The 24,671-nt window shown below is 45.8% G+C and overlaps 1 protein-coding gene across 2 annotated transcripts in view; it reads right to left on the reverse strand.

Moving 5' to 3' along the window:
* Positions 1 to 1,972: 1,972 nt before the first annotated feature.
* Positions 1,973 to 24,671, reverse strand: part of LOC135055460 (ubiquinol-cytochrome-c reductase complex assembly factor 1) — a 406,324-nt gene continuing 383,625 nt past the window's right edge. For both annotated transcript variants that reach the window (XM_063959573.1, XM_063959572.1), the window contains exon 10: positions 1,973 to 4,471. In XM_063959573.1, coding sequence (XP_063815643.1) covers positions 4,337 to 4,471 — 135 coding nt within the window. In that variant the 3' untranslated portion in view covers positions 1,973 to 4,336. The remainder of the gene's footprint in view (positions 4,472 to 24,671) is intronic.

The raw sequence follows: 24,671 nt of genomic DNA on the forward strand, positions 1-24,671 counted from the left end.
ACTGAGGTCTGGAGGAGGGGCATAGAGGGAGGAGCCAGTGTACACCCATACTAAAAGTTCTTTATAGCGCACATGTCTCCTGCGGAGCCCGTCTATACCCCATGGTCCTTACGGAGTCCCCAGCATTCTCTAGGACGCAAGAGAAAATGGCGCTGATGAGAGCTGTGAGGGCTAAGCCACGCCCCCTTAATGGCACGCTTCAGCCCCGCTATTTTTTAAATTATTTATACTGGCAAGGGTCCGGATTTAGTTCCTAGGCACTTAAATACCACATAGCCAGTCTCAAAATGAGGATTTTATGCTGCCCAGGGCGCCCCCTGTAGTGCCGCTGCGTGTGGGAGCTAGGTGCGCAGCGCGGCAGCTGTGCGTTACCTTAAAGCCGTCACTGAAGTCTTCTGATCTTCTTCTACTCACTCATCTTGACTTCTGGCTCTGCAAGGGGGGGGGGGGGGGGGGGTGACGGCGGCTCCGGGAACGAGCATCTAGGCGTACCTAGCGTTCAGACCCTCAGGAGCTAATGGTGTCCTGTAGCCTAAGAAGCAGAGCCTTGAAACTCACAGAGGTAAGACTGCTTCTCTCCCCTCAGTCCCACGATGCAGGGAGCCTGTTGCCAGCAGGTCTCCCTGAAAATAATAAACCTAACAAAAGTCTTTTTTCAGAGAAACTCAGGAGAGCTCCTCAGTGTGCATCCAGTCTCACTGGGCAGATTCTAAACTGGAGTCTGGAGGAGGGGCATAGAGGGAGGAGCCAGTTCACACCCCTTTTAAAGTGTTGAAGTGCCCATGTCTCCTGCGGATCCTGTCTATACCCCATGGTTCTTGAAGTGTCCCCAGCATCCTCTAGGACGTAGGAGAAAATAGAGTGTCGGATGCAATTGCAAAAGTGGATGCGCCTGGTGGATATCTGCAAAAAGCAGAGAGAAACTGGAGACTGTAAATGCACTGAACTATACATTCACACATGGACAGACTACAAGTGAGGATATATTTATTGGTCCGTTGACGGACCTCTCTTTGCATGAAATGGGCATTTATGGGTAGCAACCATGCTATCGCACGCAGCTGATTAGTCTTGTAGGAGTTTCATGGGATTGTTGTAGGCATGTAAGCAGACTTCCTGCTCGGTCGTATCGTACAGAGAGATGGGACACCTGTTTTAGACCAATCTTCTGCACTTAGCATAGGGTGGATTTAGTCTAATTGTGACGGCTACATACGAAAAACCAGTGGGTGGGCCAGTCTTCTGCATGTAGACGCAGACACTTGGTGTACACAGGCGGTTATTCACATTAGCATAAGGTAGTACGCAGCCAACAGCCTGCTTACTTATGATGACGGCTGTATATTCTAACCTACATCTGATTTGTTGTTTACCATGAACCAATTTGGTTGCTACTCAGCTCTTTGACAACTGGGATCTATTCAAAGCCCATATTTGCTTTCCAAGATGACCATACATACAAGCTGATATCAGGCAACTTTAGATGCTAACTACAGATGACTACATTTATTGTAATGAGTTGTTATTATTATAAATTATTGTAATTTATTGTAATTGGAGTTTCACACATTTCCTTTTGTGGAGCTGACTAGGAAAAGGTTGTGCTGATACAACAGGACAGTATCCATAAACATGGAACAAGTATTTAATGAACAATCACAAATACTCAAATACCAACTTCCCAAAATGTAATGTAAATATCTCTTTTCCAAAATATTTGTTATATATACTTATATTCTTATAAATTCACTTTCTACAGTAATCAGTAACTACTGGAACTGTACAGAAGTTCCTCTAAACCCACACTTAGGTTTTACATTGGTTAGTGACAAAAACATAAACAGAAGGAAAAGCAAGTTTGCAATTAATTTAACATTATAAATACATGGCCACAAGTGTATATGTGTAGAGTCCAGCAATCTCTAGTCCAGTAACCCAATACTTAGTCCATAGCTCCCAATCATTTAATTGGTTTTCAATGACAAATTGCTATTGCTCCAGTTTTTATTATCTACTACATTTGCACATAGAGTGGTCCCTTTATTAGACATATAAACACAACCTGTCAACTCACAAGGAATTTGTGCATGGTGGCATGAGGGCAGTTTGTAGTGGATTGATGGGATAAATATTAGTTCTACACAGAAAATTGCTGCCTCAGCTATGAGTAGGATTACAATAAAAATGAAAAGAACACAAATGTGATTCTATCTATAGCAACCAATTAGATCTTAGATTTTATTTATGTAAACAGCAATGCACTGTACAATGGGAAGGTCTGGTTGGCTCCTGTAGGATTTGTGCTCTTTGTGCAATGCAGCTAAGTGAGTCTATGCACTTTTCCTAAATTCCTTTCAGCGAGCATCAGTGTAAAGAAGTAATTGCGAGTATACAGTACAACAGCTAAAACAAGAACAGCTAACACCTTTGTTACACATGTATATTGTAATGGGAGAGAAGCAAAGTTATTTAATCTGTCTTCTAGTAGTCTGAGATCAGTGCTAAATGCGAGACCTGAGATCATGTTTTTTTTTTTTTTTTTTTGAAGTGAGGAATTGTCAGAAACATGTAATTGTTTTTAATAAATTTGTTCAGTTGCTCTAGCTATGTAAATGTTCATTAGCAAATGGGGTTTGGCTGCTAAAATTGATGCACAACACTTATGTTTCTTTTGATTATTTAAGGTTTCATTTAACAAGTTAGAAAAGTGCTACAAAGCAAGCCCGCCCTTCTAATTCACGTATTGTGTTAACTGTTGTTTATTTTTTTACCGTTATGGTTAAGTTATGGCTGTTTTATATAACTACCCCCATGGGCAAATTAAGTGAGGAGGGGGCAAGTGTACAGTCTCTGTCCAGGCCCCCTCCTCTCTAGCTGGCGGTACAAGCAACAGACTCTGGCATAGTGCTAGAGTCTACAGTGCATGCGCAGGTCTCCGGAAATTGGCCACTGCGGCCATATTCAGTGATTTTTCTACTGCACATGCAGATTGCCGGACAATGGCTGCTGGGCCACTTGCCCAGTGACTTGTGCAGCGCCACTGTGGAACTATGGACAGGAGATTATTACATAGTCTGGGTGCAGTGTGTGCACCCTAAATTCTAGGGTCTGTGTATACAGTGTACACCCTGCACCCATTATAGATACACCACTGACTACCACCTCAGTTATAATTTTTGACAGAGGATACATGACAGATACTAGACCAACAAGTTCTACGGAGAGACAAATGTGCATGCTGCAACTTTACAAAAGCAAATAAAAGAGCCCCTGTATAGTGCCCATGTGCACTAAACGTCTGTCTCTCAATAAACTCAGTAATTTTATGTGATGCCCATCTCTGGTCTATATCCTGCAGAAAACCGACAAGAGGGAAAATGGTTAAAATGTCTATTTCTTTGGGTGCTCATGTTCATAGAGCCATCGCAGCATTCAGTTGCACGGGTGGTCTTCACTTTGCCGGCGGTCGGTCTCCCGGCGACCAGCATACCGGCGCTGGAATCCTGACCGCCGGCATACCAACAGTTCTTCACCCTCTTGGGGGTCCACGACCCCTCCTGGAGGGAGAATAAAGTGTGGCGCGCAACCATGCCTGCAGCATGGCGAGCGCAGCGAGCCCGCAAGGGGATCATTTGCGCTCGCCCAGCTATTGGTATGCCAGCGGTCGGGATTTTGGCGCCGGTATGCTGGTCGCCGGGAGCCCGACCGCCGGCATAACTTACTACACCACAGTTGCACAGGTAGTCTTTTTACAAGAGGAACTTGGTAACCATATTTGCAATGTAAACTGAGAGACGCTACTTTGAACACTGCAGAATGGATTAGAAAATCAGTTACAGTGCTACCATTATTTTAATCAGACACCTCCTTAAATCATTTTTATTCAATTTCCATGCTTGAAAAAACAAAATTAGCCATGCAGGTGCCTTCTCAGTCTCTCTCATCAGCAGTGACCCTTTCAATGTACCTAACAATTGCAAATGATGATATAATATTTGGTGAGGAGTATGTGTCTCTGCTCTGGAAGAAAAGTAGTAACTACAAATTACAGTGTTTTGGTGTTCTGAGATTTGAGAGACTCTCTATGAGCACAGGCCCAAGACAGATATTGCATAGAACACTATAATACTGGCACTCCTGTCACCAGTACACTTTGTGGATGAGACCATACTATTTAAGTCTATTCCCTGAAATTTATAATGTAAACTAATCCACTCGAATTATCAGAACATCTGGTTTCTTCTGCTTCTGTATCATTGCACATAAAGAGTACGCCTTGATGGTCTTCAGGACTAAACACACCACGTTCAGCATCACAGAGAGGAATACTGTTTTTCTAAAGTCCCTCATCATTGTATGTTGGAGTAGATGGCTTCAGGATGCTTTGAGGATCAGTCTCCACCAGAGGGCGCCAAGACACTTCCCCAGTTAAGAGAAGATCTTCTCCATTTAGTGAATCCAGATATTGCATCTAAAATAAATTATAACAACCCTGTTAATACAGACAAATGAATGCGAAAAACTTTGTATATAAATGTGTGTTTGAAACACTGTATTTTGAAGATTAAAATCCTACCAAAACATTTAAATGTGGTCATAAATAACAGTGAAGAGAAATGATAGGATGTGATATTGTAAAGGGATTCCCAGCACGTGTCAGTACACTTTATGTACAGATATCAAACCACACTCTTCACAAAGGTGATGAATGATAAAGAGGCCGATTCAGAAATGCATAGAATTAAAAATGTTTGCACTGCGCATGTGCCTTAGCCAAGTATATGTAACCTTAAACAATTACAGATGACTGTAAGCATCCTGGGCTGGAAATCCATCTTCACTTGCAGCCAACTGTGCTAATTGTGAAGCAACTGGGTGCTCTCATGTAGCCAAAGCGTTCTGATGGTATGCAAGCGGAATTGCAGACTGTTAAGAGATGAACATACAGTATGTAGAGATCTGCCTGATTTCAGACAAATCTCTTGAAACAAGGGCAGAGATTATGCAAATGTGGCCCAATGATGACGACAACAACGATTATTTTACCCAGTGGATAGATGGGGGTCGTGCAATCTCATAGATGTAGACGACTGTATACAGACAGAAATCCGCATTTCCAAATGTGGAAAGCAGTCACAATTACTCTACTTCATGTGTAATTCTGAATAAGGCTCAATGAGCTCAACTTGCTAAAGGACACTTCAGTAACATACAGCAGGGAAGCACAGGAGAGAATTAAATATTCTTAATATATAATACAATACTATTCAACATCTTTGTGCCTAAAAATATATAATTAAACTATAGTAGCTAGCTCCAAATGGGATCAGTATCATATCCTGATGGACGGGATGCTGGCGGGCAGAATACAGACAGCGGCATCTCGACCATCACAATCCCGACAACCACCTGTAAAGTATCCTAACTCTCCCTTGTGGGTGCTTAGACCTACGCCAGCGCATCCCGTTGGAAGAATGAGCGCGATGCCAGCCGTCTGTATTTCGACGCCGGTATCCCGAGCTCCGTCTGTATTTAAACGCCAGGATATTGGTGTCGGTATATCATCCCCGGGATCCCGTTCTTCGGGATATTAACGGCATCTTCTCCAAATATTGAATTAGTGAAAAATACAATAGAAGGACAGGAATAAAGAATAAGATGTGGAACTGAGCTAATACTTGACTTTTATCTAACAGCAAGTTAAAGTGGTCTGGGCATGTATTCAAAATGTAACAAAAGTCTTTGTTATGCTCAGACAGGTCTCCCATCCAGGACAAAGGTACTAAAAGCTGTGCATTTGACTAGGATCTGAACACCATGTTAAATTAAAGCTATGGGGGGAATTCAACATGAAAACGTGGCAAGTTACAGCGGATGGACTTCTGTAATTTGCCGGCAAAAGTGGTATTACATATGTATGCATGCTCCCGCATCCAACCTATCAAATTGCTAATGTGCGAAAATGGGAGTCTTGTGATAATTCTTGCCATCAAAACCAGTGAAAACTGCAAATCAGTCTGTACAACAAAAAATGCCAAACTATCATAGAATAACCATTTAGAAGTGTATTAATGGTCATTATAAAATGATTTGGGGGACTAAAATTGTGTAAAATAGCTGTTATATGCATTTAAAAAAAATACAATAATGTGAACAATGATAAAAAAAAAAATAGATTTTTTTCTTACCTGTAAAATCCTTTTTCTGAATCCATGGTGGACGTTCGGACTGTGGTACAGTGGAATGCTGGAGTCTCGGCACTAAATAGTTAATTTCTTTGAGCACAGCACAGGCTCCTCCTCCCCTATACCCCACCCAGAGGCCCGGGAGACCAGTTTGACTCAATAAGCTCAAATAATAGACATGGAGGAGAGGAGAAGACGGTACACACACGCACAACCAGGCATACAACAACCGGGAACCAGTAACCCAGAAGCAGCCATGGGTGTAAGGGCGGACGCCCAGCGTCTACCAAGGATTCCGAAAAAGAGGGAAGAGTGAGTCCGATTGTTAGGAAAAAGCCACAGTGTGATGAACATATGTGCGAAGAGCCCGTACCACGTCTACGGAGGACAGGGACTCCGGGGAGTCTGCCGAGTCCGAGACAAAAAGAGAAGGTACCACAATCTCCTGACTGATGTGCAAAGGCAAGACAACCTTGGGAAGGTAATAAAGACCAGTACAAAGGGCAGCCAGGTCTGAGTGGAAAACCAGAAAAGGACTGTTCAAAAGTGCACACAGGTCTGAGACCTGAAGCACCGAAACAATGGCAAGCAAAAACACTGTCTTCTAGGATAGCCAACGGAGATCAACAGAGTGCAATGGCTCAAATGGAGAATCCTGTAAGATACACAGCACCAGAGTTAAGTCCCACGGATGTACTGGGGGTACAAAGGTGGGTTGTAAGTAAAGAAGCCCTTGTAAAAAGGTCTGAACAGCATGAAAACTAGCCACCTTGTGTTGAAATAACACTGACATAGTAGAGGCTTGCACCTTTAGCGAAGCAAGATGCAGACCCAGGTCCATCCCTTACTGTAAGAAAGCCAACACTCAAGATATATAAGGATCCAGATGGCAGACATCACACCACTGAAAATATGTGCGCCACACACAATAATAAATCCTAGCTGAAGACTGTTTCATGGCCAAGAGCATGGTCTGGATAACAGTTTGAAAAACCACTGTCTCTCAAGACTGACTTTTCAACAGACAAAGATAGATGTGGCAAGTCAGGATGAAGACATGGACCCTGGGATAAAAGGTCCGGCCTGAGAGGCAGGCACCATGGAGGTGCTAGGGACAGACTGAGGAGGTCTGCGTACCAGGCCCACTTTGCCAGTCTGGTGCTACAAGGAAGGCTGTTATCCTCTCCTTCTTCAACCGGCACAGGGCCTGCGGTAGGAGGGCAATCGGAGGGAACAGGTACACAACTTGGGACTCTTAACTGAAGAGCCCTGGTATCTGGAAGATAGTTGACCACTCACTTTTCCTTGTGGATGAAAGGAACTAAAAGGACAACTGTGTCATCTTAGGTGCTGCTGAAGGTAAGACATCCATTATAGAAGCTGCTACCATGGCGATAATCTTATCTAGCTCCTGGCTAAAGAGTATATCTCCAGAGAAAAGTAAGGCCTCCAGGGCTTTTTCGATTCACTATCAGCTCACCTGGGCAAAGCCACAGAGCTTGTCTGGCAGTCACTGACAAAACCAAAACCCTGAAGGAAAGGATTCAAAATCAATGACCGCTTCACCCAAGTACATGCTAGCCTCCCTGATGCTAAGCACAATGAACAGGAGGTCAGATAAACAAGCTCCTGAGTGCAGGCCCTCATCTAAAGAATCTGCCCAGCTGCCCACAGCTTTGGCTACCCAGATCGAAGCAAGAGCTGGACGAATGGTAGCCCCAGCATTGTTGAAAATGTATTTAAGGAATTGTTCTAGCTCTCTATCAGTGGGTCCTTAAGAGACGCCACGTCAGGAATCGGAAGGGTGGTCAACTGCATTCTCTGGAGGCAGAGTTTCCCACATTTTCCGGTCAGCCAGCGGAAGTGGAGGAAAAGGAGGAGATCTGCTTGGACACCAGAAACTTTTTGTTAGGGTGTGACCAAGCCTCAGCTAGGAGAACCTCTAATTGCCCGGAGATCGGGAAAACAGAGGGATCCTTCTTCCATTTGAAAAGCCTCTGAAGCAGAAACAGTTTCGGAAACCGCCCCATGATAGTGTTGTACAGGGGAGGCAGGAAATTTGCTCCAGATAGGCCGGCTCTTCTAGATGCACTAAAATGGCCACCCAGCATTATGTAGAGGAAGGAAAGAGGAATCCTTCGGGAGGAAACCCAGAAGAGGGTCCAGCCAAAGGGTTGGGGGTGGAGAGATCGGGAAAGCGCCACCCCTGCCTGGAACCACCGGGACCTGCCATCTAAATTGCGTCCCCACCGGACTCCCTGGTGGGTCTAGCAGTGGCACAGAAACAACTGTGCCCTGCTGCCAGAACCAGTGGCAGCTACACCCCCCCTATAGCTGCACATAGTGCTAGAACCCCCAACCGGTTGAGGCGGCTAACTGTGTGGAGGTGATGCCCGTTGACACTAACCAATGAGCCAGTGCACTGGCCGCTAGTGGAGGGTGATTGAGCCGTCAGCGTCAGCACAGGACGCTCACCGCTGACGGCTCAGAGACACTAACTAAAAAGAAAACAATAAAAGAAACTAACTGGGGCTGCAGGTACCTGCAGCTCATAAAAACCGTGCCCTCTTCCTAGAGCACCTATGAAAAACCTAGTCTCCCTGGTCTCAGTGTGAAGTATAGGGGACGAGAAGCCTGTGCTATGCTCAAAGAAAGTAACTCCTTGGTGCCCAGACTCCAGCACTCAACTATAACACAGTCCCAGCATCCACCAGTAGATTAAAGAAAAAGCAAGCTTATTATGTTCAAAATAATTGTTTTCATGAAATTAGGGGTACACAAAAAATAAGATTTTACTCACCGGTAAATCTATTTCTCGTAGTCCGTAGTGGATGCTGGGGACTCCGTAAGGACCATGGGGAATAGACAGGCTCCGCAGGAGACTGGGCACTCTATAAGAAAGATTTAGTACTATCTGGTGTGCACTGGCTCCTCCCTCTATGCCCCTCCTCCAGACCTCAGTTAGGATACTGTGCCCGGAAGAGCTGACACAATAAGGAAGGATTTTGAATCCCGGGTAAGACTCATACCAGCCACACCAATCACACCGTATAACTCGTGATATTATACCCAGTTAACAGTATGAAATATAACTGAGCCTCTCAACAGATGGCTCAACAATAACCCTTTAGTTAGGCAATAACTATATACAAGTATTGCAGAGAATCCGCACTTGGGATGGGCGCCCAGCATCCACTACGGACTACGAGAAATAGATTTACCGGTGAGTAAAATCTTATTTTCTCTGACGTCCTAGTGGATGCTGGGGACTCCGTAAGGACCATGGGGATTATACCAAAGCTCCCAAACGGGCGGGAGAGTGCGGATGACTCTGCAGCACCGAATGAGAGAACTCAAGGTCCTCCTCAGCCAGGGTATCAAATTTGTAGAATTTAGCAAACGTGTTTGCCCCTGACCAAGTTGCAGCTCGGCAAAGTTGTAAAGCCGAGACCCCTCGGGCAGCCGCCCAAGATGAGCCCACCTTCCTCGTGGAATGGGCTTTCACTGATTTAGGATGCGGCAATCCAGCCGCAGAATGCGCCAGCTGAATTGTGCTACAAATCCAGCGAGCAATAGTCTGCTTAGAAGCAGGAGCACCTATTTTGTTGGGTGCATACAGGATAAAAAGCGAGTCAGTTTTCCTGACTCCAGCCGTCCTGGAAACATAAATTTTCAAGGCCCTGACTACGTCCAGTAACTTGGAATCCTCCAAGTCCCTAGTAGCCGCAGGCACCACAATAGGTTGGTTCAAGTGAAAAGCTGATACCACCTTAGGGAGAAACTGGGGACGAGTCCTCAATTCTGCCCTATCCATATGGAAAATCAGATAAGGGCTTTTACATGACAAAGCCGCCAATTCTGACACACGCCTGGCCGAAGCCAAGGCCAATAACATGACCACTTTCCACGTGAGATATTTCAGATCCACAGTTTTAAGTGGTTCAAACCAATGTGATTTTAGGAAACTCAACACCACATTGAGATCCCAAGGTGCCACAGGAGGCACAAAAGGGGGCTGAATATGAAGCACTCCCTTTACAAAAGTCTGAACTTCAGGCAGTGAAGACAGTTCTTTCTGGAAGAAAATCGACAGAGCCGAAATCTGGACCTTAATGGAACCCAATTTTAGGCCCATAGTCACTCCCGACTGTAGGAAGTGCAGAAAACGACCCAGCTGAAATTCCTCTGTAGGGGCCTTCCTGGCCTCACACCACGCAACATATTTTCGCCAAATGCGGTGATAATGGTTTGCGGTTACTTCTTTCCTGGCTTTTATCAGCGTAGGAATGACTTCCTCCGGAATGCCCTTTTCCTTTAGGATCCGGAATTCAACCGCCATGCCGTCAAACGCAGCCGCGGTAAGTCTTGGAACAGACAGGGCCCCTGCTGTAGCAGATCCTGTCTGAGCGGTAGAGGCCATGGGTCCTCTGATAACATTTCTTGAAGTTCTGGGTACCAAGCTCTTCTTGGCCAATCCGGAACCACGAGTATCGTTCTTACTCCTCGCCTTCTTATTATTCTCAGTACCTTTGGTATGAGAGGCAGAGGAGGGAACACATAAACCGACTGGTACACCCACGGTGTCACTAGAGCGTCCACAGCTATCGCCTGAGGGTCCCTTGACCTGGCGCAATATCTCTTTAGCTTTTTGTTGAGGCGGGACGCCATCATGTCCACCTGTGGCCTTTCCCAACGGTTTATCAACAGTAGGAAGACTTCTGGATGAAGTCCCCACTCTCCCGGGTGTAGGTCGTGTCTGCTGAGGAAGTCTGCTTCCCAGTTGTCCACTCCCGGAATGAACACTGCTGACAGTGCTAGTACGTGATTTTCCGCCCATCGGAGAATCCTTGTGGCTTTGCCATCGCCATCCTGCTTCTTGTGCCGCCCTGTCGGTTTACATGGGCGACTGCCGTGATGTTGTCTGATTGGATCAGAACCGGCTGGTTTTGAAGCAGGGGCCTTGCCTGACTTAGGGCATTGTAAATGGCCCTCAGTTCCAGAATATTTATGTGTAGGGACGACTCCTGACTTGACCAAAGTCCCTGGAAATTTCTTCCCTGTGCGACTGCGCCCAAGCCTCGAAGGCTGGCATCCGTGGTCACCAGGACCCAGTCCTGTATGCCGAATCTGCGGCCCTCTAGAAGATGAGCACTCTGCAGCCACCACAGTAGAGACACCCTGGTCCTTGGAGACAGGGTTATCAGTTGATGCATCTGAAGATGCGATCCCGACCACTTGTCCAAGAGGTCCCACTGGAAGGTCCTTGCATGGAACCTGCCGAATGGAATTGCTTCGTATGAAGCCACCATTTTTCCCAGGACTCGTGTGCAGTGATGCACCGATACCCGTTTTGGTTTTAGGAGGTCTCTGACTAGAGATGACAGCTCCTTGGCTTTCTCCTGCGGGAGAAACACTTTTTTCTGTTCTGTGTCCAGAATCATCCCCAGGAACAGTAAGCGTGTGGAAGGAACCAGTTGTGACTTTGGAATGTTTAGAATCCAGCCATGCTGTTGTAGCACTTCCCGAGATAGTGCTACTCCGACCAGTAACTGCTCCCTGGACCTCGCCTTTATTAGGAGATCGTCCAAGTACGGGATAATTAAAACTCCCTTTTTTCGAAGGAGTATCATCATTTCTGCCATTACCTTGGTAAACACCCTCGGTGCCGTGGACAGTCCAAACGGTAGTGTCTGGAATTGGTAATGGCAATCCTGTACCACAAATCTGAAGTACTCCTGGTGAGGAAGGTAAATTGGGACATGCAGGTAAGCATCCTTGATGTCCAGGGATACCATGTAATCCCCCTCGTCCAGGCTTGCAATAACCGCCCTGAGCGATTCCATCTTGAACTTGAATCTGTGTTCAAGGATTTCAAATTTAAAATGGGTCTCACCGAACCGTCCGGTTTCGGTACCACAGTGTGGAATAGTAACCCCTCTCTGTGCATCTCTCATGTACAAGACTGAGTCTTTTATATGCTCTACGGTTAGCAATATAGTGTCCCTGTCTAGGGTGTCAATATTTTCCGACAGGGAATCTGACCAAGCAGCAGCAGCACTGCACATCCACGCTGAAGCAATAGCTGGTCTCAGTATAACACCAGTGTGTGTATATATAGACTTTAGGATAGCCTCCTGCTTCCTATCAGCAGGTTCCTTTAGGGCGGCCGTATCCGGAGACGGTAGTGCCACCTTTTTAGACAAACGTGTGAGCGCTTTATCCACCCTAGGGGGAGTTTCCCAACGTGACCTATCCTCTGGCGAGAAAGGGAACGCCATTAGTAATTTTTTTGAAATCACCAATTTTTTATCGGGGAAAGCCCACGCTTCTTCACACACTTCATTTAATTCTTCAGATGGGGGAAAAACTATTGGTAGTTTTTTCTCCCCAAACATAATACCCTTTTTTGAGGTACCTGGGTTTATATCAGAAATGTGTAATACCTCTTTCATTGCCTCAATCATGCAACGAATGGCCCTAGTGGACATTAAATTTGACTCATCGTCGTCGATACTGGTATCAGTATCCGTGTCGACATCTGTGTCTGCCATCTGAGGTAGTGGGCGTTTCAGAGCCCCTGATGGCCTTTGAATTGTCTGGGCAGGCACGAGCTGAGAAGCCGGCTGTCCCGCATTTGGCATGTCGTCAAATTTTTTATGTAAGGAGTCGACACGTGCACGTAATTCCTTCCATAAATCCATCCACTCAGGTGTCTGCCCCGCAGGGGGTGACATCACATTTATAGGCATCTGCTCCGCCTCCACATAAGCCTCCTCATCAAACATGTCGACACAGCCGTACCGACACACCGCACACACACAGGGAATGCTCTTAAAGGAGACAGGACCCCACAAAAGCCCTTTGGGGAGACAGAGAGAGAGTATGCCAGCACACACCAGAGCGCTATATAATGCAGGGACTAACTGAATTATGTCCCCTTATAGCTGCTATAAGTTATACTGCGCCTAAATTTAGTGCCCCCCCTCTCTTTTTTACCCTTTCTGTAGTGTAGACTGCAGGGGAGAGTCAGGGAGCTTCCTTCCAGCGGAACTGTGAGGGAGAAATGGCGCCAGTGTGCTGAGGGAGATGGCTCCGCCCCTTTTTCGGCGGACTTTTCTCCCGCTTTTTTCTGTATTCTGGCAGGGGTAATTACCACATATATAGCCTCTGGGGCTATATATTGTGGTTATTTTGCCAGCCAAGGTGTTTTTATTGCTGCTCAGGGCGCCCCCCCCCAGCGCCCTGCACCCTCAGTGACCGGAGTGTGAAGTGTGTATGAGGAGCAATGGCGCACAGCTGCAGTGCTGTGCGCTACCTTGGTGAAGACTGAAGTCTTCTGCCGCCGATTTTCCGGACCATCTTTTGCTTCTGGCTCTGTAAGGGGGACGGCGGCGCGGCTCCGGGAACGAACACCAAGGACGGGTCCTGCGGTCGATCCCTCTGGAGCTAATGGTGTCCAGTAGCCTAAGAAGCCCAAGCTAGCTGCAAGCAGGTAGGTTCGCTTCTTCTCCCCTTAGTCCCTCGTTGCAGTGAGCCTGTTGCCAGCAGGTCTCACTATAAAATAAAAAACCTAACATATACTTTCTTTCTAGGAGCTCAGGAGAGCCCCTAGTGTGCATCCAGCTCGGCCGGGCACAGAAATCTAACTGAGGTCTGGAGGAGGGGCATAGAGGGAGGATCCAGTGCACACCAGATAGTACTAAATCTTTCTTATAGAGTGCCCAGTCTCCTGCGGAGCCCGTCTATTCCCCATGGTCCTTACGGAGTCCCCAGCATCCACTAGGACGTCAGAGAAATGGGCATAAGTATATATTTGTCTCATTTAAAGCCACTTTAAAAAAGAAAAATCCCCTTAAAACTGCGATTACTCCCACCTGCAAGCCTAAAAACACTTGTCCCACTCATAAAACACCCCAATATACATCTCATACCTTGTACCCCAATTTCCATAATTTTTACCGCAAAAATTACGTCATTATTAGCTAATTAAAAATAATAAAAAATGTCTAAGTTCCTAATTAGTCATTAAGGGGGGTGTCCCAAGGGTTCTGAATCAAATCCCAACATTTTCATCTTAAAATAGGGATTTTCCACAACTTTTTGTTGTACCAAGTCGCGATAAAAGCCTGTTTTTTTTTCTTGAAAACGGGTTATCACGGATAATTGAATTCCCCCTTAATCTCCTACTCCTCTGTGTGTCCCTTGTTTACTATCCATCATAACATTGTAATATAATATATAATTTTGACACAAAACATTTAAATAAATGCGATTTTGTGGGACGCAATTCAAGTTTTAGTAAATTGTCGTGGGCTGCGTTTAAAATAATTTGTATTTACATGGCAGATCATATACCAGGTGTGTAGGAATTAAGCTGTAATAGATCTGAACCAACTGCCAGGGTTGCATTATGCCCACCCTGGGTATAAGTGCTGGCTATGCATTTACACACTGGTAACAGGGGTTTATTTCACAGACTTTTCAGAAAAATTATTCTATGCACTGAGTGGAGTTGTTTTTGTCTTTCATATCTGAAAACAAAACAGTCATCACTGCAGATTCTTCAACCCCGTGATGTAAATGCTGCACCTGGGCACAACTGGGTATCACCTCCACCTAGAGACCAGTAGAAAGCTGTTAATAAACATCTTACACTGGTGCTGGACAAGGAAGATTCTGGAAAGTGTCTCTTCCAGTTATATTAGTACAGGTACTCAACAAGTGCATTGCAGATTGTGCTGGTGCACGTCTGTGACAGCTCTTAATGTTCTGTTCGTACGTGTCTGTGTGGCTGACAGTTACCTGCAGGTGTCTCCATAGGCATGACCAAGGGACCGCAGGGACAGCAAGCAGAGAGAGGAGTACAGGCGCTGTGTGGTGAGCCAGGGCCTGTCTCTCATTCTGTAATTGGCCTGCAGTGTGAAACCATCGGCTCTGAGAGCAGGTGGAGAGGTTCAGCTGCAAAGTCAGTAGAGAGTTGGACTACGGATGACAGGGCTGAGTGTGGAGGGGCAGATCCTGTTCTCCAGCCATGCTCTGCTTTTATATACATTAGCAGGTCATAAAGTGACAATGAATACAGGTTGAGAATGGATGAAGCAACAGGCTGGACCCAACTGCCTAACAGGATGCATATGGCCTGCTAGCCGTATTTTGTCCACCCTTACTGTAAGGCCATGCCCATTCTCCACTTTAATTGTATACATACATAATATCCAAAAGGCATTTTCCCATCTACCTAAAATAATACTGTCTTGACTGCATAAATGATACAATTTTTTTCTACTGAGGATCCGTCTACCAGCTAAGTCAGATCATAATTTGAACAGTTCATGTTTTGTGCATGTTTATTTTAACCTATTTTTGTTTACTTATTTTACAAGTTTTAGAACACTTGTACACACTGTGGGACCACTTCTGAGTTGATGCACTTCCAAATGTATCTAGCAAATTACATATGGGTGATTCTCCAGAACGTGAATCTAAAGTCCCGTGCATCACACGCTTTTTTTTTCTTCCTTTTAAACTGGTCTGTTAAGAAATTGTTCTTATATGAAAACTTAATTGCTTAGTAGTGATACCTTACCCTATAACTTAAGACCCAGTAAAATCTTGGTATTTTGGAGACGTATGTCGTTTGAACTTGTGTAGCTGTGCCGTGCATCACAGAGAATTGCCCATATGCATCCACGGGCTACATACGCATATTTGTAAACTTATGAGCGATTCAGAGTTGTATGCATCTCAGTCATTTTTCTGGGAGGCAACAGGGCTGCAACAAGGTAAACAAAAGCACAAACCATTTTGCAGATGTCGTGGGCCTGTAGCGGCTGGTATTCAAGTGACCGGCGGTCGGGAGACCGACGGTCACATGACCTCCACCGAAATCCAGTCCCCTCACTATCCCGACGGTCGGCATGCCGACCAACAGGGACTATTTCCACTCGTGGGTGTCCATGACACCCATAGAGTGGGAATAGAACCCATGTCGCCACCTAGCCCGCAGCATGCACTCGCCCCTCCCTGCCAGGATCCCGGCGTCGGTATGCTGCCGGGATCCCGGCGGTCAGCCATACCACCCCCCCTGTAGCCACAGTTACTTGCTATTGTGAGTCGTGCAAATGCAAGGAGGAGGTCAAATTCAGACATCTCCTGCACCTAGCATGGGGTATTATGTAGGTGCAGATAGTAGAGTAGAGCAGAGTGATTTGCACTGATGCGCGCAACTCAGAATATAGACATATAGTTGCAGTACAACTCCGTTCACTTAGCTGTCCGGAATTCCATTTGCATTTAGTATAACTCTGAATCAGGGCCTGTGTATAAGTGTTTTGCTGCACTTCATATTTACAGTTCTGCTTCCTCTGTGTTTAGGAGGACACTGCACTGTTATACGCAACAATGTGTCCTCAAAGATCTAGTCACAGCTAGCACTGGGCATCTTTTTTTTTTTTTTACAGAAAATGTGCCTTAGTCGCAACATGATGCGTCTAAGACGCACCTGTCGACTGTGATGATTAATTTTATATGCAACACTTGAATATTGTGTGTAACTGAGTCTGTATACAGAACACAGCGGAACATGACATGGAAAAAAGCCTTAGCAGCTGCATTATAGCATTGTGTATACAGATTCAGAGACTCGCACATATATACAAGTGTTGCATATAAAATTAATCAGCGCAGTCTCCTCGTGCGACCTAGTTGCATCACTTCTAAAATGCTTTTTTGGCAAAGAAAGATGCCTGATGCTAGCAGAGTCTGGTTTAGCACAACAGCAGCAATGATGTATGAGTACATATCTGTAGACGCCCTCTCTGCAGTGCTCCCCAGAAATGTGCCTAGATGGACTATATGGCATGTACAGTTTTTTCTTCATAAATGGGTACAATAGGCTTGATTCAGATGCATTTGCAATGCCGATGCAGCAGCGATCCTTCTCACTGATGGACCTGCAAGGCAACGTAAAGTTTAGCAGCTACACACAAGTGAACAGAAGCCCACTGAAGCCATTGCAAAGTGCTCAGCAACTGCGTACTCTATTGCAACTGCAACACAGATGTGAGGAATACTGAGCCCCTAAAGTGACTCCACAGCTGTGCAGAATGGCCACGGGAGCTGCAACACTGGTGTCATGTTTTATGTGCACGAGATCGCTGTCGAATGCAGAAACAAGCCCCCAAAATGAGTACGACACGCCTCCATTTTTGCAGACACTCCCCGTTACCTCCCCGAAAAGGCTTCTGCCTGTCCATCACTCTGTGACTGATTCCTCACTGTGAGCGGCATCGTACAGGTACCTTGGCGTGCACACTGCGGCTGTGATGCATGTGCGGTCTACAGATAAATGCTCAGTTGCAACACCATCAAACTTGCAACCACATCTGAATCAGGTCCAGTGCTAAGCAAATATGCATTTTTATAGTTATTTGCGCCACTCAGATTATTGTTATAGCTTCCATATTTGTATACTTGCTGTTTTCCCCAATGTGGCCTGTTTTTTTATTTCTGTATTTTCCTCCTATGTCTCGGAACTCTCCCCCCTCATACTTTATCTCTTTTCCCTCACTATTTCTTAATCTCTCTCTTTCTCCTTTCTTGTGTCCCCTTTTTCTAATTCTCTCCACTTTTCTCTCTAGCTTTGTCTCTTTATAACCCCTTATCTCTTTCTCTCTGCTGTCTTGCCATTTTTCCCCTGGTCAATCTCCTGCTGCTCTCTGTCCCATTTGCACATCAGTTTCTCATATTATCCCCACTCTATTTCTCATACTCTTATTTTTAACATGAAAACTACTTCCAGTCCTCCACTGAATGATTGTCCACTTTCCAGGTGACTGGACGTCCGACTGAACTTGTTCAACCACTAACCAGTGGTGTGCAAAATGATAGCAAGGCTTTCAGTAGTGATTTTGAGGGTTGTACGTGTGCCTTAGTGCAATGTATGCTGTGACATTAGAAGTGCAGGGTCTATGAGGTTTTTGGAAACTTAATAAAGCTCAGTAGCATACGCATGTACACTGTCAACATTAGATACAAACTGATGACCTAATTTTTATCAGCAGTTGATTTCATTATATAGATACTGTATATAGTGTGCAGTACCATTGAGTTTTTAGAAAATAAAACATTTTCATTAATTGACTTTAATTCCTTTCAGAGTAATATAAATTTCCTTTAACTACTCCCATCTCACTGGCCCCAAATTAGCTAAAGTCTCCTTTGCCATGAGGTTAAGCCCTTAAATTATGTCACTGCACACTTGAATAGAAGAAAGGTTTCTGTCAGAAGTTTTAATCAATAGATGGTTTTAATACCATCTAACTTTAAAAAATGTAAACACACTCAATTTTGGAGATCCACCGACTGATTTTACAGAGGCTTTAGATACCTGTATTAAAAAAATAAAACGTAGTGATTTTCCTGCAATGTCTCACTTCCAAATGAGCTGCTAATGTCACATCTCCGTGACTCTAGGCAGCTTGCTTTCCATCCACCATCCGTTCACCTGCCAAATATCACATCGCTGAGCGTTTACCCACACATGGGTCCTCCAGATTATATTTGTCTTTCAGAAGATCTAAGCCTTTCCAGAGGGAGTAAGGGGATGAGAAGACAGACATTGAAGCTCATATTTTCAGTAAGTCTTTCTAATTTGTACTTGGGCTCAAACTGTAGTATTAACGGGTTTAAAATGCTTTATGCCTGAATTAAGCTGCCAAGTCAATATATTTATGTACAGTATGCTGCAGGATCCTAATTTATTCAGCAATTAATTTAAACATGCATTTCTGCAATTATTATGAGGCAAAATTAAAATGTGAGTTATAGTTAGTGTACAAACAATCAAAACACCTGAGTAAATGAAGGACACCAAGTATATTAAAAGCAAAGTTTTCCACACAGGTGTGTTTAATTCATTAGGCAAACATATAAGCATGACCAGTGTCCAGTGCAAAAATGCTATACTACCCTGGCTGCCTATAATTATGCCTAGTATGGCTGCAAGATGAGACATCGGGAACTTTGAAAGACAAATTTATTGGTGGGTAAAATTGGTCCAAAACTTAAGTGACCAAGATAGCTCATCTTGTGACTGTTTGACAAGCACTGGTGACTAAGGTGATGTCAGCATGAACTTCAAGGGCAAAAAAACATTGGCAAAGACTGACTGTGGTAGGCAGCTCATTGTCTTGAGATATTAATTTACGTGCATTAATCCTAAAACAGGCAAGCATCTGCAGATCCACTGAAAGCACATTTTAACCTTTGGCCTGAGTTTCATCTTTACAAGTCCAATGAAAAATCCCAGAGGGCAAGATATCCAAGTCAGGTTGCAGTGCATAAACCAAGTATCACACAGCAATGCACCTTTGTGTTTAGCAGTGCAAAGAGGAAAAGCAGTGGCCCATTGAGCGTTTTAGAATGCTGATACGATCAAAAGAAAACTCCTTCCCCGACTTCTGGTCCAAATGACAAGTGCATGTGTTGTAATTAATTACAGAACTCAATAGCGTTGAGAGGTGCAATCCTCAGCATTGGTTGGATGCTGTCATTCCCTTAGAAGGCAAAGTCAATGCCTTCACTCCATTATTCAGCATTTTGTTTCTTGACAGGAGAGGTATCATCCTCTGAGCATGATTGAATACCCAATGGATTGACAGCCTGAAAAAGTGATGCTATCTTTATATTATTGCCTTGTTAGTCACCAGGCATTAACCCAACTGGAAATTTATGGGATATTCTAGGACAACACCAGAGGCATTTCTTGTAAAAGAATGGTGCTACATACATTTGAAGACTTGGGATTAATTCAGATCTGATCGCAGCAGTAAATTTGTTAGCTAAAGGGAAAAACCATGTGCACTGCAGGTGGAGCAGATATAACATTTGCAGAGCGCGTTAGATTTGGGTGGGTTATTTTGTTTTTGTGCAGGGTAAATACTGGCTGCTTTATTTTTACACTGCAATTTAGATATCAGTTTGAACACACCCCACCCAAATCTAACTCTCTCTGCACGTCTTATAGCTGCCCCCCCCTCTCCCCCTGCAATGCACATGGTTTTGCCCATTAGCTAATAAATTTGCTGCTGCGATCAGGTCTGAATTCCCCCACAATACCTCAGATCATACTCCTGATTCCTTAGTGGCCTGCTCACTTAAGGGGTAATTCTGAGTTGATCGCAGCAGCAAGTTTGTTAGCAATTGGGCAAAACCATATGCACTGCAGGGGGGCAGATATAACATGTGCAGAGAGAGTTAGATTTGGGTGGGTTATTTTGTTTCTGTGCAGGGTAAATACTGGCTGCTTTATTTTTACACTGCAATTTAGATTTCAGTTTGAACACGCCACACCCAAATCTAACTCTCTCTGCACATGTTACATCTGTCCCCCCTGCAGTGCACATGGTTTTGCCCAACTGCTAACAAATTTGATGCTGCGATCAACTCAGAATTAGGCCCTTACTGCGATCTGTAGATGAAAGACTATTAGCAATACCTAAAATCTCCATCAATTAATCTGGGTGTTCAAGGGGCCTCCACTCTAGAGTCCTTCAAAAACAAACTCAAGACTTTGTTTACTGAAGGATTTTATTATTATTATTACCAGTTATTTATATAGCGCACACATATTCCGCAGCGCTTTACAGAGAATATTTGGCCATTCACATCAGCCCCTGTCTCAGTGGAGCCTACAATCTATGGGCTGTACTCAATTCTTTTCACCCCCTTCCACACCAGTTGTGTCTCTGCTAACAGGCGTAGTATAATCATTTTAGCTCGCTACCCCTGGGGTAGTGAGGGTGCCCAACCCTTTACGCAGCTAAACCTGATTACTATGGGCACGCTAATGAGATTTATGGTAAGAACTTACCGTTGTTAAATCTCTTTCTGCGAGGTACACTTAGTTACACAGGGAATAACATCGGGGTGTAGAGTAGGATCTTGATCCGAGGCACCAACAGGCTAAAAGCTTTGACTGTTCCCAGAATGCATAGCACCGCCTCCTCTATAACCCCGCCTCCGGGCACAGGAGCTCAGTTTTATTAACCAGTCCAATGCAGTAGCAGGTAAAAGAGACGACAACCGTTAGTAGCCACATACACCACATTCTCTCGACAGGAGAAGGTGTCCGTGGCTAATGCCATACAAACCCAAAGAAGCTAAGTGCGTCAGGGTGGGCGCCCTGTGGAACCCAGCGTACCTCGCAGAAAGAGATTTAACAACGGTAAGTTCTTACTACAAATCTTGTTTTCTGCAGCGGGGTACACTGGGATCCACAGGGAATAACATCGGGGTTGTCGTAAAGCAGTTCCTCATGGGAGGGGATGCACTGTAGCGGTCACAAGAACCCGGCGTCCAAAGAAAGCATCCTGGGAGGCGGAAGTATCGAAGACATAGAACCTTATGAACGTGTTCACTGAGGACCACGTAGGCGCCTTGCACAATTGTTCAAGGGTCGCACCACGGCGGGCCGCCCAAGAAGGTCCAACAGACCAAGTAGAATGGGCTTTGATGGTAGCAGGAGCTGGAAGGCCAGCCTGTACATAAGCTTGTGCAATCACCATTCTAATCCATCTGGTCAAGGTCTGCTTGTTAGCAGGCCAGCCACGTTTGTGAAAACCAAACAGTACAAAGAGAGAATCAGACTTCCGAAGGGATGCAGTTCTCTTCACATAGATACGGGGAGCCCATACCACATCTAAAGACCGCTCTTTGGAAGTCAAGTCAGGAAAGGCAAAGGCCAGAACCACAATCTCCTGATTAAGGTGGAACGAAGACACCACCTTAGGTAGGTACCCGGGATGTGTCCTAAGAACCGCCCGGTCACGGTGAAAAATCAGATAGGGGGACCTACAAGACAAGGCACCCAAATCCGACACCCGTCTAACAGAGGCAATAGCCAGTAGAAACAATACCTTAAGGGAAAGCCACTTAAGGTCTGCAGATTCAAGAGGCTCAAACGGAGACCCTTGTAATGGCTCTAGAACCACCGACAAATCCCAAGGGGCCACAGGCAGGATTGTAAGGAGGTTGAATCCGTAACACACCCTGAGTGAATGAATGAACATTAGGCAGAGTGGCAATTTTTCTCTGAAACCAAACCGACAAGGCAGTAATATGAACCTTGATGGGGGCCAGACGAAGGCCCAAGACCAGGCCCTGTTGTAGAAAGGCCAAAAGTTTGGGCGTACTAAACTTGTAAGCGTCATGATTGTTAGATGCGCACCAAGCAAAGTAAGAATTCCAGACCCTATGGTAAATCTGAGCAGAAGCCGGCTTAGGGGCCTTCAACATAGTCTGAATGACCGCCTCAGAAAAACCTTTGGCCCTCAGTACGGAAGCTTCAAGAGCCACGCTGTCAAAGCCAGACGGGCCAAATCCTGGTAAACACAAGGGCCCTGAACGAGGAGGTCTGGTCGTTGTGGAAGCAGAAGAGGACGCTCTAACGAGAGACCCTGAAGGTCTGATAACCAATGCCGTCTGGGCCACGCTGGAGCGATCAGAAGTAGGATTCCTCCTTCTTGCTTGAACTTCCTTATTACTCTGGGCAGGCGTGACACCGGAGGGAACACGTATGGCAGCCGAAAGTTCCATGGAATTGCCAGAGCGTCCACGAACGCTGCTTGAGGATCCCTTGTCCTTGCTCCGAAGACCGGAACCTTGTGATTGTGTCGAGACGCCATCAGGTCCACATCTGGGAGGCCCCACTTGTCCACTAGGAGTTGAAATACTTTTGGATGGAGGCTCCACTCTCCGGCGTGTACGTCCTGACGACTGAGGAAGTCCGCTTCCCAGTTTAGGACCTCCGGAATGAACACTGCCGATATGGCTGGCAGATGGCGTTCTGCCCACTGAAGAATTCTTGATACTTCCCTCATTGCCATGCGGCTTCGAGTGCCGCCTTGATGATTATTGTACACCACCATGGTGGCTTTGTCCGACTGTACTTGAACAGGTCTGTTCTGTATTAAATGCTGGGCCAAGTTCAGTGCATTGAAAACCGCCCGCAGTTCCAGAATGTTTATCGGGAGGAGAGACGACTACTTGGTCCATCGACCCTGAAGGTAGTGTTGCTCCAACACCGCGCCCCAACCTCTCAGACTGGCATCCGTCGTCAGAAGGACCCAGTTGGAGATCCAGAAGGGATGACCCTTGCTCAATCGCTGGTCCTGCAGCCACCAGCTGAGTGACAGACGAACCTCCGGAGATAAGGAGATCATGTGAGACCTGATCCGGTGAGGCAGGCCGTCCCACTTGGCAAGAATCAATTTCTGCAGAGGGCGGGAATGGAATTTAGCATACGCCACCATGTTGAAAGCTGACACCATGAGACCTAGCACTTGCATCGCCGAATGTATCGACACTTGTGGACGAGATAGGAAGCATTGAATCCTGTCCTGAAGTTTCAGGACCTTCTCTTGAGACAAGAACAACAGCTGGTTGTGAGTGTCCAACAACGCCCCCAGGTGCACCATGCTCTGAGCAAGGACCAGGGAAAATTTCTTCCAGTTGATGAGCAATGCGTGGGCTTGCACAAACTGGAGCGTCAAATCCAGATGGCGTAGGAGAATTTCTGGGAAATTCGCCGGGATCAAAAAATCATCCAGATACGTACGGGAGGATCCTGACCCCTTGACGGCGGAGTACAGCCGTCATTACCGCCATGGCCTTTGTGAAGACTCGCGGAGCCGTGGTCAAACCAAAAGGTAAAGCCCAAAATTGATAATGGAGGTTGCCTACAGCAAACCTCAGGTACTGTTGATGCGACACTGCAATAGGAATATGCAGGTAAGCATCCTGAATGTCCAGGGAGACCATATAGTCCCAGGCTCCAAGGCAAGAACAATAGAGCGAAGAGTTTCCATACGAAACTTGGAGACTCTCACAAATTTGTTCAAGGACTTGAGGTTGAGAATGGGCCGAGAGGACCCATTCGGTTTCAGGACTAGGAATAGCGGTGAATAGTACCCCTTGCCTCTCTGAGCCAGAGGCACCTGTACCACCACTCCTGTGTCCAGGAGGGACTGTACCACCGAATGAAGAGTTTTTGCCTTCACCTGATCCGAAAGGACGTCCGTCAGGCAAAATCGATGAGGGGGACAATTCTTAAAGGATACTGCGTAACCGCGAGTGACGACTTCCCAAACCCAGGCATCAGAAGTGGTCTTCAACCATTCCTGGGTAAACCCTTGAAGTCGGCCCCCCACCCTGGGATCCCCCAGAGGGAGGCCCGCCCCCTCATGCAGCAGGCTTGTCAATTTTGGAAGCAGGGTGACGGGCAGCCCAGGCCCATTTAGGTTTGGGCTTAGCGGTTTTGGAAGTGCGGGCGGTTTCGGGTACGCCTGACATTTTGCTTTACCTGAAGGACGAAAAGAAGCGAAAGGAAGTACTCTTAGCCTTCGGCACCGAAGGAGCAGTACTAGGCAGACACGCTGTTTTAGCAGAAGCTAAGACATCCACTATCTTGTTGAGGTCCTCTCCAAA

This window comes from Pseudophryne corroboree, chromosome 3, assembly GCF_028390025.1.
Source record: "Pseudophryne corroboree isolate aPseCor3 chromosome 3, aPseCor3.hap2, whole genome shotgun sequence".
Taxonomy (NCBI): domain Eukaryota; kingdom Metazoa; phylum Chordata; class Amphibia; order Anura; family Myobatrachidae; genus Pseudophryne; species Pseudophryne corroboree.